Here is a 16,186-nt window from a genome sequence, read left to right on the forward strand (position 1 = left end):
ACATAACTTCAACAAATTCGAAAATTATTTTTGTGTAATGAAAGTGTTCAGTGTTACATCATGAATAATCGTTCTTCTATTGTTTCGGGAATCCGCAGCGATCGACCGTTCACGCAGAAAAACGCAACTTTGTCTTATAATATTGTTATTCATGATGTAATACTGAACACTTTCATTACACAAAAACAATTTTCGAATTTGTTGAAGTTATGTATAATAACAGCAAAAGCAGTTGATAAGAACTGCGAAAATACGAAGTAATCAAGAATCATCCATTAAACTCCAAGATATCAAAAAAAAAAGAAAATCAATTTTTAGTTCACAAAATTACTTTATAAAAAATTCTTTTGTTTGCAAAATTGCCTCAAAAAATTTTTTTTTGTTTACAAAACTACTTGTTTGTTCATTAAAAAATATTTGCTGAGAAATGAAAATGCAGTTTTTCTCATAAAGAAATAGTATTTTCATAAAGTTCCCTGGGTTTGGGATAATTTTAAGCTTCATATTCGAGTTCAGTAGGCCCAAAAACAAAAATTGACCGATTTCATACGTTTCTCTTACAGGCAAATTTTGACCCTTTTTGGACATCGTTCTTTTCCAATAAAATTAATTTTATATACTTATTGTGACGCATATGTCGATAATTGATTTTTACGATGAGGCAACTTTGTCACTAATTGGGACATTTACTTCAAAAGCGATATTGTCGATACATTTTTATAATGTGCTTCTTCCATTACTACTATTACTATTATTACTATTTACTGACATCATTGATATGTGGTTGTATATGTGTATATACGTTTGTGTATATGTTTGCGCCTATGCATGCGTACTTTAGATATATAAAATTTGAGCGTTTTACGATCATTATTCTTTTCAAAATTAGGAGGTATTACTACTTCAAGAACTAATAGAATTTTGAGAGACGTTCTTACCAACGAACTGGCAAAAGGTTTCAATTTTATAGGACAAAAGTATTAAAGAAGCTTTTGAGAAACTTCATTTGAAGGCTGCAATAGTCCGTAAGTTAACAACATTAAAAATTTGATAAAAGTGAATTAAAAATAATTAAAAATCAAATTTATTATTGATGGCATAATTATTATTATAATATAAATTTTTTGTGTGCATAGGCGGTGTACAAATAAAATCGCCTTCAACTACAGAAATTGACATCAAAAATGCAATTAAAACTTGGTTGAAGCATGCTCCTGACAGGATAAAAAAGGAAAGTTTAAAGAAAAAATCATAAAAGGTTATAAATTTGAATACTTTTTATTATATTCTATTCTTGCGCACATCTTTTTATTTTCATTTGAGTTGATAAATTGATAATAATTTCACTAATTTCATGTTTTGAATTATAACTTCATTTATAATTTGTCATAAAAACATTTTTCTCTTTTGTTTATTGCTATTTCGTATTCTATACTTATACATAGCTTTTTATTTTTATTTTATATGTTGATAAATTAATCTTAATTTTATTTTTCACGTTTTAAATTATATCTGCATTTATTTTATAATTAATTATAAAAACATCTTCCTTTTTTTATTACCATTTTGTGCAAAAATTTATCATTATGCTAAAAACTAAACGCAAACGTAAAGAATTTGTTGGACAACGCCAACAATATCGAAGAGTAACGCGAGCTGTAAACAATATATTTGTTGCTAATGTTTCTGATAAGATGCTTTATAGTAATTTGAATTTATTAAACAAAATATACGATAAACCAACAAATGATAATGATACTAATAGAGTTACGATTGCTAATAGTGAAACTAATAATAATGAAAATATTGAAAATGAAATTCTCTTCAAATTTGCAATGCGATAACTTCTTAACTATTGATGCTGTATCTACTATATCTGATATTTCTAATAAGCATACAAATAATTTTTCCAATACGGACATAAATAGCAGGGTTGGGAAGTAACGCGTTACTTGTAACGTCGTTACCGTTACAGTTACTTTTTTTCGGTAATTTGTTTGTAACGGAAAATGTAACTTCGTTACATTCTTCAATAACGAGTAACGAAATTAACAGTTACTTTTATCGTTACTTTCCAAACAGTACATGTCTATAAAAAATGTTTAAAAGATAACTTAAAGACGTCTTATTATCTTTTAAATATCTTTAAAATGTCTTTTGACCTTCCTGTGCAGTCTGGGAATTTTTTTCAAATATATTTGAATATACTATATTTTTTTCGAATATAAAATTTTCAAATAAAGAAACAAATATTTTTCGTTTCATGAATATGCGCTCATTTTATATGGTACATGTAACATAAAGTACTGATACTAGATACGTGTGCACATATGCAAGAAATAAAACTTAAAGATTGATAAGAGTATTGAAACATAGCATCACACCAGAAACTGCTGGCATTTTTTTCTAGTATCTTTATACTTTATAATAAAACATTTAAGTAGACAGATAATTCAATGATTAGTCAAGAATTCGATGATATGAAAATTATCGTACCGTGTTAGAATTTTAAAATAAAAAAAATTGAAGAAACACGAAGAAAGCGATTTTAACCATATTTACAGATCTATTGAAAGTAAACTAACAATAAGAAAATTATTTTATTTACCTTTACAGAATTTAAACGTGTTTGAGAAAGCTTGTTTACACTTTTTTCAAAAGTTTTTCTTATTTAAAATAATTTATTATTATCAAAATTATTACACACTTTATATCACTATCAAAAAATTATATCATTTTGATTACTTTAATGTAAAATAATGTTCAAAAATTTTTAGTGTTTAATGTAAAAATTTGATCTTGTATTAAAAAAATTACGTTCTAAAACTTCTCACTCAGATTCCACATACATACTTTAGAAAGATTTCACCGGTAATTATTCAATTGTCATTATACGACCAGCAATTGTGAAGAAAGTTTGCAACTTTTTTTAAAAGAAAACATATCAACCATGCATTAAAATAGAAGAAGAACATACTTTCTGTAAATATTAAGGTAAAGAATTGGAAAGATTCCCCTCTTTTCATGTCGCATACGAAACGTAGAAGCCAATAAATCAATCATATGATAGTAAATATACAAAATTACTTATATCTCTGAAACGATTGAGTTTTCGATTTTCTATGTTTACTAAGACTTTTTTACTCATTGTTAATATTGTATTATATAAATGATGAATGTTTTTTCTCAACACTCTTTATATGAATCTTTTTCTTTACAGTACACGATAAATTATCATAACCAGACGTTAGCCCAAACAATTGAAAAATTATATTATGTTAAGTATATATTATATATCGTGTAAAATATATAAACTGTCCGCGATTTAAATATCGTAATTTTATATCTATAGATAATTTTTATAAATATGTCATTTTTTAAAAATTATACTTTGCATAAATACAACTTTTTATAATCGACAGCATTGTATGTGCTAATCAAATAAAGGCACTTGTACAAAATGCATAAAATAAACCCAAAAACACTTCTATATCTTAATGATATATAGGAAAAATACGACTAACAGTCTTTTTAATTTGCGCTGATACAGATTTATTCGATAACTCTTTGATTAACTCGCATACGTAAAAAATCCTGCACAAGGAGAATCAACTCTTCGCTCGCAATTCGCGCTTTTTTCTCGCTCGCTCTGGTTCTCTCTTCTCGTTTCTCAAAATCGCAACACGTCGACATGTATACATGTATACTCACACGCACGCGCTCTCTCAGCGGACAATATCTACAAAAGCTATTATTATCCTGCACGCTAATAATAACATCCGCTAAAACGAACTTGTCTTCTCTCAGATATCCTTTTTAAAAAATGATATGATGGATATATGATGAATATATTATATGTTTTGCATAAATTTAATAAGATATTTGCATTGAATTAACATAAAACTATATCACATAAATAATACATCGATTATTATCTGCATAGAACACATTGGCAGTAAAATTTGTATATTGCAAATTGTTTTTTCCTTTAAACTCTTGAAAAATTCAGCATATAATGTAGTAAACATAGCAAAGAACAATTAATTTTTATATTACTCTATTACAAGTTTGATTTTAAGCTTATATAAACATATATATTAACTTTCATTATGTAATCAATAAATACGTTTAAAAAAACATTCTCATTATCAGAATTCGACCTTGTTTCTTAAAATAATGTGCATTATTTAAAACGTATTACTGATAAATTTACAGAAACAGAATTTATAACCACGTGTTCCGATAGGCATATAACTATCGTTATAAATAACGTTACAATATTCTTCAGTCACCACCAAAGAACCAAAGCACAAAGAAGTAACGTTTCTGAATAGTGGACTAAAGATAGTAAAACTTGACGTTATATTCACAAATACGATATATAATAAGCAAAAATCAAATATATAGGAAACAAAATAGGAGAGTTTCTTTTAGAGTCGAATTAACAAATTTCAAAGTGCAAATAATCTTTCCTTCAGTTCAGACAGAATTCATACATCTAAGCAAATGTGCAAATTCACATGAAAACTTAGAATTTCTGAGTTGGAGATTAATCGATTTTACAGCCGATATTTCCTTCGAAAATCGCGTGTAAAACTCGTAACGTAAGTTGTTAAAAAATAAATGATACGCTTCGCTCACGGAACAGAAAGATGCGATAAAGTAAAAAAGTGAAAGTAAACGCGCAGCAACGTTTTTATATAAATAAATATTTAAAAAATACGTAAGAAGATACTGTATATATACTGTAATATTTTAAAAAATACGTAAAGAAATAGGTCAAATAAGATATAGTAAATAATAGGTAAATTAACATCAATCTCTTGACTGACTTGATAACTTATCGCAATACGTGCAGTTAAAATCATATCACACATAAACACAATATCACACACTCAAACAGATACATTGATAATTCGACTGTAAGATTTCGCCAATCAATGATAAGTGAGTTCTTTTCTAAGTAAATAGATTAATATACTTTGTTATACATTTTCAGATTAGTAGACGTTCACATTATCGAAAATGTTGTGTGTTATAATTCTGATCGTCACTTTTATTGCAGTGAAAGGTAAATAATATTCATTTTGACTATTTTAATAAGCTCAAATTTTAGCAGAGAGATTGCGAGAATTTTTAAATAAATCGTTTAAAATATTTTTAAATTTTTAATATCGTGATGATTTTACAAATTTTACGCATAATGCATAGGTCTTTTTCGTCACAAAATTTAACTATCATGATAATTTAAAGAATTTGTCATGTTGAAAAATAAAGTAAGTACGTGTCATGTTGAAACATAAAGTAAGTACGTAATTGTATTTGGTTTATTTTTAAAGATGACAAATTCTTTAAATTATTACAATAGTAAAATTCTTTACGAAAATGACATAAATATGCATTATATCACTCAAAAAAATAATTTTGCAACTTCAACAAAAATTTTCTAGGTGTAAAAAATTAACTGAAACAGATAAATTATTAGCAAATACTGTGATACTGCATATGTTTTGGACTTAATCAATTTAAATGACAAAGACAGAATTTATATCTGTACTATTAGTGTAATTTAGACAGAAAATTTTTCTGTGATGTCTATCTTTAAGGCCTATTGTCAAGAACAATTATATTTGTAATTAATATTTGGCACTGGGATCTAAATTTTCTAGAGGTATTGCTAGAATATTGCTGCTATAAATTCTATACGTGACAAAAAATATTCTAATGGATACAAAAAGTAGCAATAAATTTTAACTGAGACATCTAGAAATCTATCTACATTAGCAAAATATTTTTTTGAGTGTACACATTCTGTTTTCTCTTATTTGTATAAATATTGCAATGTAACTTTCGTTATTTATAGCATTTTCTGAAATTTCAATAAACATTTTGTAGAAGAGAAAGAGAAAAAAGCAAAATATTACGTAAAATTTTCTTTGAAAACTTTTGTATATAAAATTGTTCTGTTCTATATAACTAATCTCGAAATAAATGCATTCAATATGTGTTATTTAACAAAGACATGGCCTATTTGTTACTTTGTTCCGCTTAAACATATTTTTTCAAAACTATGATCATTAAAAAAATATTTTTGACAAATATTTTAAACGATTTATTTAAAAACTATCGCAATCTCTACGCTAGAATTTGAGCTTATTAAAATAATCAATTTTATTAATTTTTATTAATTTGACAACAGAATTAGAGTTATTTTTTCTCGATACAGTAATATTTCTACAAAATCTTTGATCTTTTTTTAAAATTTGTTTATCGAAAAAAATGCGTGGTAGTTTAAATATTGAAATATTTAATTTGAAATTTGTCTGTTTTATAGGCGATGGATGCATACCACTTTCGTTCGAAAATGGTAATGTGTGCGTCTGTAATTCGACATATTGTGACACACTAGAGGTGCCGGAACTGAATGAAGACCAGTTCCTCTGGTACATTTCCACCAAAGATGGCAAAATGATGGAACATTCCATTAACAATTTCTCTACCGAGAATAAAATTGAAAATAAGTCTACAGTTCTCACATTGGACAAGAATCAGAAGTTTCAAAAAATATTTGGATTTGGTGGAGCAATGACTGATGCCGCCGCACTCAATATTAGAACTCTCAGTAATAAGACTCAACACAAATTACTCGAGTATGTGATTGATTCTATTTAAAAATAATTTGTCCAAAAATCGACGAAAACCGAGCAAAATAAATATTAATGATATAATTAATTTTGATAAACTGTAAATATCTCTTGCCGTTATTTTTTACTGAAAACAAGTACGAAAACAGTAGCATTAGCAGCGCAATTATTTTGCAAATAATGACTTCAACTAAATCAAAACTGGACTATCTGGATATATTATACTTATGTCTTAAATATCATTAAAATCTATTCTGCTCTCCAATTTCCCCTATTTAATTTCATAAAATTAAATTTTTTAAATCTCTTTTTTTTAATATCAAGGTTAAAAAATTTTTTTTAGAAAACCCCACTTAATAAATATAAAAAATCTATTTTAAAAGTTAGTAGGCAAAGTACAAATATTATTAAACATTAATAAACATAATCTGATGAGCACAGTTATAAAACAGTTTCCTAAAAGAAAGTGTGTAAAGAAAACGTAATATAATCTGGAATAATCTCATTATCTCTTTTTTGTTAGAAAATTTAACGAACACGAATTGCGGATTATAATTCTTTAGAATGAGATATTTTTATATAATATCGAAGCAAATAATATTAAGCAAACCCGCGTTAATTGATGTTTACGATTTCATATTGAAATATAAATATCTAACAATCAAAGGCAAAATAATTTAACAATAGTATGTCGGATTTTACGAAATTGCCGCAAATTTATTTAACAAAATTTAATCCATTTCTCATGATCATCTCTCATATATAATTATTTTCAGATCATATTTTGGTCCCACTGGTATCGGATATACATATTGCCGCATACCTATCGCGGGTACTGATTTTTCGACGAGACCATATACGTACGACGACGTACTTGACGATGTTTCATTAAGTAATTTCAATCTTGTGGAAGAAGACGACTATAAAATCCAATATATACAGCATATTAAAAGAATTATGCCTGATCCAGATAATCTAAGAATATTTACTACTTCGTGGTCTGCTCCGAAATGGATGAAAATCTCCAACAACATAAAATGGGGTAATTATAACTCGATAAAGTACAAAATTTTTCTCAAGAAAATCAGATTTTTTTACAAAGCTATTTTTTTAACAATAAAATATAATTGAAAAATTAATTTTTTTATTTGTAAATATGCTAATACGAGAAATAAATGAGATAAATATACGATAAACGATAATTATATATATAAATATAAAATACATAATAATCCAACAGGTGCCTTGAAATCTGAATATTATCAACTTTATGCTGATTACATCGTGAAATTTTTTGATGCGTACAAAGAACGTGGTGTAGACATATGGGGCATAACGCCAGGCAACGAACCAATAGACGGATTTTTCCCATTTTTTCCTTTCAATTCTATGTGTTGGTTGCCCAGTGAAGAGGCTGAATGGTCGGTAAATAATTTAAATCGGACTTTGTTTAAGGCTGGGTATAAAGATCTTGTATATATGGCAATGGACGATCAACGTTACGTACTATCATGGTATGCCAACACAATTTTCAAGAATCAGAAAGCTAAAGAGTTATTCTCCGGTATTGCACTGCATTGGTATGGAGATATATTTCCACCGAGCATATTAACTACTACGCATAATAAATATCCGGACAAGTTTTTAATGATAACCGAGGCATGTACCGGTAAGCATAATTAATTATATTCATTATTAATTACATTCCACAATAATGATAAAAAAATTGTAACAACTCTTTCCGAGAAAACTCAAAATATTTACGTAATTTTCACTTCAGGTTCCAATCCTTTCGAACCAAAGGTAATTTTAGGATCATGGAATCGAGGAGAACAATATATACTAGATATAATACAGGTTTGTATTTATGTCAAATTAATAAATTTATATTCTAAATCGAAATATATACGCCTATCTTATTTTAAATTTAGCTTGCTTTACCTTTAGCTAATAAAAAGCATTTTTAATAGAAACATAAAATAAGAATCTAGGATGTCTAATTTTAAATGCACGTCGAAAATTTTTATAATACTAAAGTTCAAATGTAGTGTATTAATTAATCGTTAATTAATCCATTGTAGATCTGAATTATACAGATTAAACAGAATTTTGTTATATAATACGCATATTATATAAGACTAACATGGTGTCATAGATATTTTTTTTACATATTTTTGTTTTAAATTTAAATTTTAAATTTTACGAAAATATATTTCCAGAACTTATCACATTGGGTGAGTGGATGGACAGACTGGAATTTAGCGCTCAATGAGAGTGGTGGACCAAATTGGGCTAAAAATTTTGTGGATTCACCTATTATTGTAATACCACAGAAAGATCAGTTCTACAAGCAGCCCATGTTCTATGCAATATCTCACTTCAGCAAATTTGTGCCACGCGGCTCTCACAAAATCTCTTTAACAGAAGAAAACTCTTCGTTCTTTCAAAACATTAAATCAATAGCCTTCTTGACACCCGACCACAAAATTGTTGTCGTGATTGTTAACAAGTTAGTAAATATCTTTATGTCACTAATTTCAATATGATAAATCTAATATACGATATGTATATGATATATATTCTTAAAAAAACTTTGAAAAATCAAATTTATTATTTCCTAAACTGACGTATGTTTTTGTTTTCTTGACAGTCCATTAGATTTTTTAAAATATACCTAATTAATAACCCAATAACCCAAAATTTTTTTCTGTTACAGAGCTAATAATCCTGTTGCTTTAACAATCAAAGACAAGAACACAGACAAAATTATAGACATAAACGTGCCTCCAAAGTCTTTCCATACTATATCATATTTGGCATAACAATTATATTGAAACTTACATGTAAATTACTAATGGAGAAATTTCAGTAAATTACTAATGGAGAATATCTCTACGAATTTTTCAGTTGTCTTAATGGAGAGTACAAAATTTTATATATTTCATATAACTTTTTTACAAGGAATGAGAAGATGGATTGTATGTTAAAAGTATGTTAAAAATTGATTAATATAATTATCTTTTAATCATTGGTATATTTATGCATTCAAAATATACATATTTGTAACTATGGATAGTACGTTTTCTCCCATCGTCCTACCTTTCTCTTCTTGGGACTCGGATTTCGTAAACGTCTTGGTATATAAGGCGGCAAGTGATCATCTAACCTACGTTTAAACATTTTGATGCCAAATTCCCATGGTTCTCGTTTTTTATCCATTGGACGAGTTTTATGTCGTAAAATATAGATCTTCTGCCAATCATATATTTCTGGTATCCGTCTAAAAAAAAAATATGTTGCAGATTAGTAAACATAAATATTCCTATTATATATACATATTACTATATGTCATTAATCTATTTTTATTAAAATAGTTTATATACACAATTATTAAAATAATATTTTGTTATTAATGTTATATTATATTATTAATATCATTTATTGTTATTACGTACTTCCGTCTTGGTCTATTACACACGAGATGCTTATAATGTTTCTCAAGCCAATTTCTTTTTTTACGGCCTCTTATATTAGCTATTAGTTTAATGGATTTCCCTAAATATGGTTTCAAATCTACACCTATCCTTTCTTCAGGGATATTTGTGTAAAACTTAATCAAAGTCTTGAGGACTTCTTCATTTAAACCATAAACTTTTTCATTTTTTATCTCATCAAATAATTTTATTGGCTCTGTGATCCAACATATGTTACGTTTTGGATTTTCATCTGCATGTTCAGAGTGTACCAATGTAGTATTAAGTTGGTAAACAAAAAATGACCACCATTGTCCATTTGTTATAACTGTTTGAGTGGTTAAGGGATATGTAACATCATTAAAAGTAGAAAAACCTGAAATTTTATACCTTTTTTATATGTATAAAATTAATCAATATCAAAATTAGTAATCAAAATCATTAATAGTATTTAAAACATGACAATAAGCATGTAGCTACCTTGGTAACAAGCTTGCGACAATAACCAACTATAAGATGCTAATATTGCTTGTACTGTAAGTGCATCAGATACATCATTATATTTTTGTGACCTTTTTTGCAAATTTATGCACCTATGATAAGATAAGAGTCCAAATTCATTTTCATCACCAGGCCAAAATCCAGGAATATTAGTCAAATGTCTCCGACCAAGTCTATAAGTTAGTACCAATGGACTCAACTTAAATGTAGGTACATCCAAAGCTGGATTTTCACATTCGCTTAGAGGAATAATCTCTCTCAAAGGATGCTTATGTCTCAAATGTATGACAGGCTGACCTACATATTGAACAGGCAAATCTACTGGGTCGTCAATAGAATCCTTTGAATTTTTAAATGTTCTCCTATATCTCTTCCTAAAGGAAGGAGGATCTATACCACCAGCAAACCAAGACGCTTCCATTCTCGGTTCAATATCAACCTCAGTTTGTAATAGATGTGGATACAAAGAAGAAAGATGTATCAGTATTGTTCTATTCATTTTTTGAATAAATCCTTGACATATATGATTATTTATTATCTTTTTCTTTTCTAAATTAGCAATATTTTCATTTAATATATCAGTTTGAATTTCATGCTCTCTTCTGTAACATTACAATATATATTCATGTAAGAAAATACATATATATTATACATATAAATTTTCAAATCTATGCAACTTGAGCATAAATAATAATTATAAACAATCAATAATATTAGTTAGTAATAAAAAATAACAATATTTGACCACTTGTATAAATCTTTATATTATAAATAAAACAATATCTTTAATTCACAGCAAAATATAATAGAAATATATACCAACCTTCTGATACAATGTTCAAAGATTATATTATCTTCTACGTCATTTTTTATTGCTTGTACAATACTATCTAACTGCTCGGTGGAAATTATATCATTATAATATGATGGAAGATCAGGCTCTTTGATGACATGTGTCCTCGTAATGTATTGTGCATGTGACAAAGAATTGTATGGTATTGCATGTTCATTCAAAAACAACGATTTCCAACCATAAAATCGTGGCATATTAAACTCGAATAGTTTCTCTTCCACTGTTTGTATGCTCTTGATCTTTTCATGCCAAGCTTGTTTCTTCCTTTTCGATCTGACTTTCCAACCTAAATCTTCGATGGGTGGATACACCGGCTCTGCCGTGTCTTTGACTTCATTCTTCACTTCACTGACAGCGGAGATGCTGTACCTCTTCTGTTTCCCATATTTCGTTACCGTATTAAACAATAACTTCTGTCGAATTTGAACAAACATATTTTTAAATAGAAATGACGATCCGCACTTTCATAGTTAATTTTAAGGTTCCAAATATTGCTCCAACTTAGAAAGATGCGTTTTCAACAGGCTTCAAGCTTCTCTCTGGTTTACAAGCAAAGGTGCGTTTAAAAGTGTGTTCGAAAATTCACTTGTCCGAATAAAGTAATGTTTAATTGGTCTATCAAAATAAAGGATTTCTTTGACGATTCCGTGATTGTCAATCAAACACTACTGACGAGTAGATTTTCAAACAGAATTCTTTATTGTAATTCGTACTCCATAAATCGTAAACACACGTTAGGAAGGTGGCATAGTAGTATGTACATCGAAAGTATTTATTTAGAAATTACTTATTAATAAAAAAGCAAAACGTATTCGTATATGAAACAAATGTTTGCAATAATGGAAAAAGTGCGAAGATATGAGAAAATCGATTTTTTAGGCGAAGGACAGGTTAGAAAATGTTTTTTCACTTTCATAATTTCATATATGTATATATTATTTAATGCATATTATATATTTGACAACTTATTATTTTTTAACAATATATATATATATATATATATTATAAATGCTTTCTTTTTGTAATACATTTGTTTAATATAAAATCTTTAAATATAATAGATTATAATAAACATTTAAGTTTCACATAATTAATTACATCTTTTATAAAAAAAACTTGTTTTAGGCTTTATAATAATGTATTTTTAAAGTCTATTTTTTTATAGCTGAACTGGCTGTATTAGTTTTATCTTTCTCCTTCTAATATAGAGAAAAAAAGATAAATGCTAAACTAGTACAGCCACTTTAGCTATAAAAAATAGATCTAGAAAATAATATATAATCTAATTATACTATATTATAAACATAACATAAATATATTATTATATATTATATTTCAGTTTGCCACGGTTTATAAAGCTAAAGATGTAGAAACAAATAAAATAGTGGCTGTGAAAAAGGTTACGTTTTCCTCATTATATAAAACATATTTTGTATAAATCATATAAATTTGTATTAATCTCTTTTTATATTTTTAGATTAAGGTTGGAAGTCGTGCTGAAGCCAAAGATGGTATAAACAGAACTGCTCTGCGAGAAATCAAATTATTACAAGAGTTAAAACATGATAATATCATTGGTTTATTGGGTATGTTCCTTTATATTTTAATATAAAAATTTGATTAATAATTTATTAAAGTAGATATATAATAATGCCAAAATTATATAGTATATATACACTTTGACATAAAAGTAAATTACTATAATCATAATTTCAACTTCAGATGTTTTTGGTCACAAATCAAATGTGTCCTTAGTATTTGATTTTATGGATACTGATCTGGAAGTGATAATAAAGGACAGCAATATAGTTTTAACTGCGGCAAATATCAAAGCATATATGATTCAAACACTCCAAGGACTAGAATATCTTCATTTCAATTGGATACTTCATAGAGATTTAAAACCAAATAATTTATTGGTAAATTCAGAAGGTGTCCTAAAAATTGGAGATTTTGGCTTAGCAAAATTTTTTGGATCACCTAATCGGATAAATACTCATCAAGTTGTGACAAGATGGTACAGAGCACCTGAATTACTTTATGGTGCTAGACTTTATGGAACTGCAATTGACATGTGGGCAATAGGTTGTATATTAGCTGAACTTTTGCTGCGGGTACCATTTTTACCTGGTGAATCTGATTTAGATCAGCTCACTAAAATATTTCAGGTATTAATATATTTTTATCAATCTTTAGAATATTGCTAAAATTGTCAAATATTATTATATATTATATATATTATAAAATAATTTTATACATAATTATATATTTTTTTTCTATAGTTTTAATCGAATATTTTTTCTATTTAGACACTGGGTACTGCAACGGAAGAAACATGGCCAGGAATGACTGAATTACCAGATTTCATTCAATTTAAACCCTTTCCTGGAACACCATTAAAGCATATATTCACTGCTGCTGGTGATGACCTTTTGGATTTAATTGCTAGTTTATTAAATGTGAACCCATTGGAGAGATGTACATGCGATCAAGCGCTGCAGATGCCATATTTCAGTAATAAACCTGCACCTACACCTGGATCTAAATTGCCTCTACCAACGACCATAAAACGTCAACGTGAAGAAAGACCTAGTTTAAAAAGAAAAATGCTTGAGTCGATAAAAGGTGCCTCTTTAGCTAAAAGATTACAATTTTAATTATGATTAATGTTACAAGTGAATCATCTGTAACGTACAATAAATTCAACAGATTAGAGAAACAAAAATTTGTGATACTGCATGTGCATGTATTATATCGCACATTGCAGCAGATGTTCTAAGAATATTATACACTCGAATTTTTCTCTAATAATTATGTATCTGCATGTACACATGATATAACATGTGTACTTAGGAATGTTTATAAATATTCAAATTCAGAATTATATAAAATTTATATAAAATTTGCACACAGTTTGATAAGAAATTATAATAATAACTCTAATGAATATTAGAAAAATCTCTCTTGAGCAAATCACAATAATTTCGAATGATTAATATGAATATACATGGTTGGTAGAGATTGAATAAGGAATGAAAAGAGTTGGATATAAGAGGCACTAATAATAATACATGCATTGAAAAATATATTTTAAATGGTATTATCTTCATTAACTTAAAAATTAGTAGAAAATGATTGATACTCAAATGATTTTAAACTGTGGAGCATCTAATTTGTAATAATATGAAAGGAGATTAATTAATCACAAACGAGTATAATAATCTCAAATAAATTATTTACGTTAGAGAGGTCTTCACAGTAAGTACAGATGTGATAGTATATTTCAATTCACACTAATGTGTGATTATGTTATTGATGTATTTATTAGTTTTTTTTAGCATAAAAAAGGGAAAAACGAAATAAATTACAAAAGCTTCTTTGCGAATTCATAAGTTTTGATTTTAAAACATTTCATGTTCTCTGATTTACTAATGTACATTTTGTAAATAATTTTCAATAATGTACTTGATTGTTGAAAATACCTTTAACTATTGTCAATGTATTACTGTCTCTAATATACATGTATATATGTATACGTACGTACATGTAACTGTAAATTAATACTACTGTGCAACAAATACAACTTTGTACAAGCTCATTCTTAATTTATTATATATTTTTTTTTTATTTTAGAGTCCTAAATATATATTTTAAGTTTGACCATTTAACTTAGGAACATCCTATATATATTACATATTACAAAGGAAGTTCATATCCTGTTCCATTTCCTACAACAATATTGAAAAAAAAAGTTGAAGAAATAGATATTGAAACTGAATACAGAAATATTACAAAGATAATAGAGGTAGTTTATTACATGTAACTATAAACTCAATACTGCTGTGCAACAAAAATACAATTTCATACAAGATTATTCTTAATTTATTATATTAATGCACACACATTAATACGAATTGATCGCATTCGCATTTAACAAAGGGAAGAAATCTGTTCCACGTTATCTCATTTCTAGTGTATAAAATGCAACAATGGGCGATACCTTAAATTTAATAACAGGCGAACAAGAAGTTGAAAGAGAAAAGAAAAAGATATATCTTATATACAATATATATAAGCGCAACTTAAGATGATAGCATTTAAATATTGCCCCAATTTTCTGTTACACCCTATATATACTTAATTCTCTATTAAATTCATAGGTAAAAATTCTTTGTAACATAAACTGTATAATTATATTTTGATGCGAGGTGCGTTTAGAGATATTACGGCCATCGTTAATTTATATATGTACGCATGCACGCACACATCGAGTCTCATTATTTTAATTCGTGTTAAAGCACATTTTATTTACATACTTCTCTTTTATATTGTCCACTATATTACAGTTATTACAAGTGTATCTCTCCGTTTTAGACCAAATCGCCTACATCTTTATAAATAAACTGGATAAATTAGAAGTAATTTAATTAGAAGTCTGACTTCAAAAAGCACCATAAGATGTGCTGTAAATGATGAATTCACGTTAACAAATTGTATTGTGGTCCCTTTCATTTGAATTGTATAATTATAATAGCTATATGTACTATCTTTGTATAATCAACACGTAGCAACTGCTCTTAAGTATATATAGTAATATTTTTAAGTATTGAAATTCTCGAGAAAATAATAGATCAACACGACAATCGATGGAAACAAAAAATGTAATCGAATAATTCATTTCAAATGGAAAGATTAAACACTGAACATGTCTAAAT

At 27.3% G+C, this 16,186-nt stretch overlaps 3 protein-coding genes across 4 annotated transcripts; 2 read left to right on the forward strand and 1 right to left on the reverse strand.

Annotated features, from left to right (window-relative positions):
• Positions 1-889: 889 nt before the first annotated feature.
• LOC140668021 (lysosomal acid glucosylceramidase-like) lies at positions 890-9,602 on the forward strand. 2 transcript variants are annotated; one of them, XM_072896546.1, is made up of 9 exons: positions 890-1,025; positions 1,137-1,258; positions 5,000-5,071; positions 6,335-6,650; positions 7,421-7,686; positions 7,885-8,313; positions 8,425-8,501; positions 8,864-9,153; positions 9,361-9,602. In XM_072896546.1, exons 3-9 carry the CDS (start codon positions 5,026-5,028, stop codon positions 9,464-9,466), a joined length of 1,530 nt encoding a protein of 509 aa, XP_072752647.1. In that variant the 5' UTR covers positions 890-1,025; positions 1,137-1,258; positions 5,000-5,025; the 3' UTR covers positions 9,467-9,602. The 2 variants fall into 2 exon arrangements, with proteins under 2 accessions (XP_072752647.1, XP_072752656.1); XM_072896555.1 differs by lacking the exons at positions 890-1,025; positions 1,137-1,258 and adding an exon at positions 4,279-4,604.
• A 56-nt stretch (positions 9,603-9,658) lies between these two features.
• Positions 9,659-11,982, reverse strand: Mrps30 (mitochondrial ribosomal protein S30). Its single transcript, XM_072896532.1, has 4 exons — positions 11,442-11,982; positions 10,598-11,220; positions 10,100-10,493; positions 9,659-9,924 (listed from the first exon to the last, which is right to left on the reverse strand). Exons 1-4 carry the CDS (start codon positions 11,903-11,905, stop codon positions 9,711-9,713), a joined length of 1,695 nt encoding a protein of 564 aa, XP_072752633.1. The 5' UTR covers positions 11,906-11,982; the 3' UTR covers positions 9,659-9,710.
• A 105-nt stretch (positions 11,983-12,087) lies between these two features.
• On the forward strand, positions 12,088-15,076 carry Cdk7 (Cyclin-dependent kinase 7). The gene is made up of 5 exons (XM_072896582.1): positions 12,088-12,361; positions 12,811-12,870; positions 12,949-13,057; positions 13,194-13,639; positions 13,781-15,076. The coding sequence occupies exons 1-5, from the start codon at positions 12,290-12,292 to the stop codon at positions 14,126-14,128; spliced, it is 1,035 nt and encodes a 344-aa protein (XP_072752683.1). The 5' UTR covers positions 12,088-12,289; the 3' UTR covers positions 14,129-15,076.
• Positions 15,077-16,186: the final 1,110 nt, after the last annotated feature.

Source organism: Anoplolepis gracilipes, chromosome 1 (genome assembly GCF_047496725.1).
Source record: "Anoplolepis gracilipes chromosome 1, ASM4749672v1, whole genome shotgun sequence".
NCBI lineage: Eukaryota > Metazoa > Arthropoda > Insecta > Hymenoptera > Formicidae > Anoplolepis > Anoplolepis gracilipes.

Bases quoted from the DNA above. Each gene is read 5' to 3' on its own strand.
- LOC140668021 (XM_072896546.1), top strand. From the start codon at position 5,026: ATGTTGTGTGTTATAATTCTGATCGTCACTTTTATTGCAGTGAAAG. The intron at 8,314-8,424 runs GTAAGCATAATT...TTTTCACTTCAG, and splicing joins GATAACCGAGGCATGTACCG to GTTCCAATCCTTTCGAACCA. The intron at 8,502-8,863 runs GTTTGTATTTAT...ATATATTTCCAG, and splicing joins ATATACTAGATATAATACAG to AACTTATCACATTGGGTGAG.
- Mrps30 (XM_072896532.1), bottom strand. From the start codon at position 11,905: ATGTTTGTTCAAATTCGACAGAAGTTATTGTTTAATACGGTAACGAAA. The intron at 10,494-10,597 runs GTAGCTACATGC...ATAAAATTTCAG, and splicing joins GTCGCAAGCTTGTTACCAAG to GTTTTTCTACTTTTAATGAT. The intron at 9,925-10,099 runs GTACGTAATAAC...TTTTTTTTTTAG, and splicing joins TGTAATAGACCAAGACGGAA to ACGGATACCAGAAATATATG.
- Cdk7 (XM_072896582.1), top strand. From the start codon at position 12,290: ATGAAACAAATGTTTGCAATAATGGAAAAAGTGCGAAGATATGAGAAA. The intron at 12,362-12,810 runs GTTAGAAAATGT...ATTATATTTCAG, and splicing joins ATTTTTTAGGCGAAGGACAG to TTTGCCACGGTTTATAAAGC. The intron at 12,871-12,948 runs GTTACGTTTTCC...TTATATTTTTAG, and splicing joins AAATAGTGGCTGTGAAAAAG to ATTAAGGTTGGAAGTCGTGC.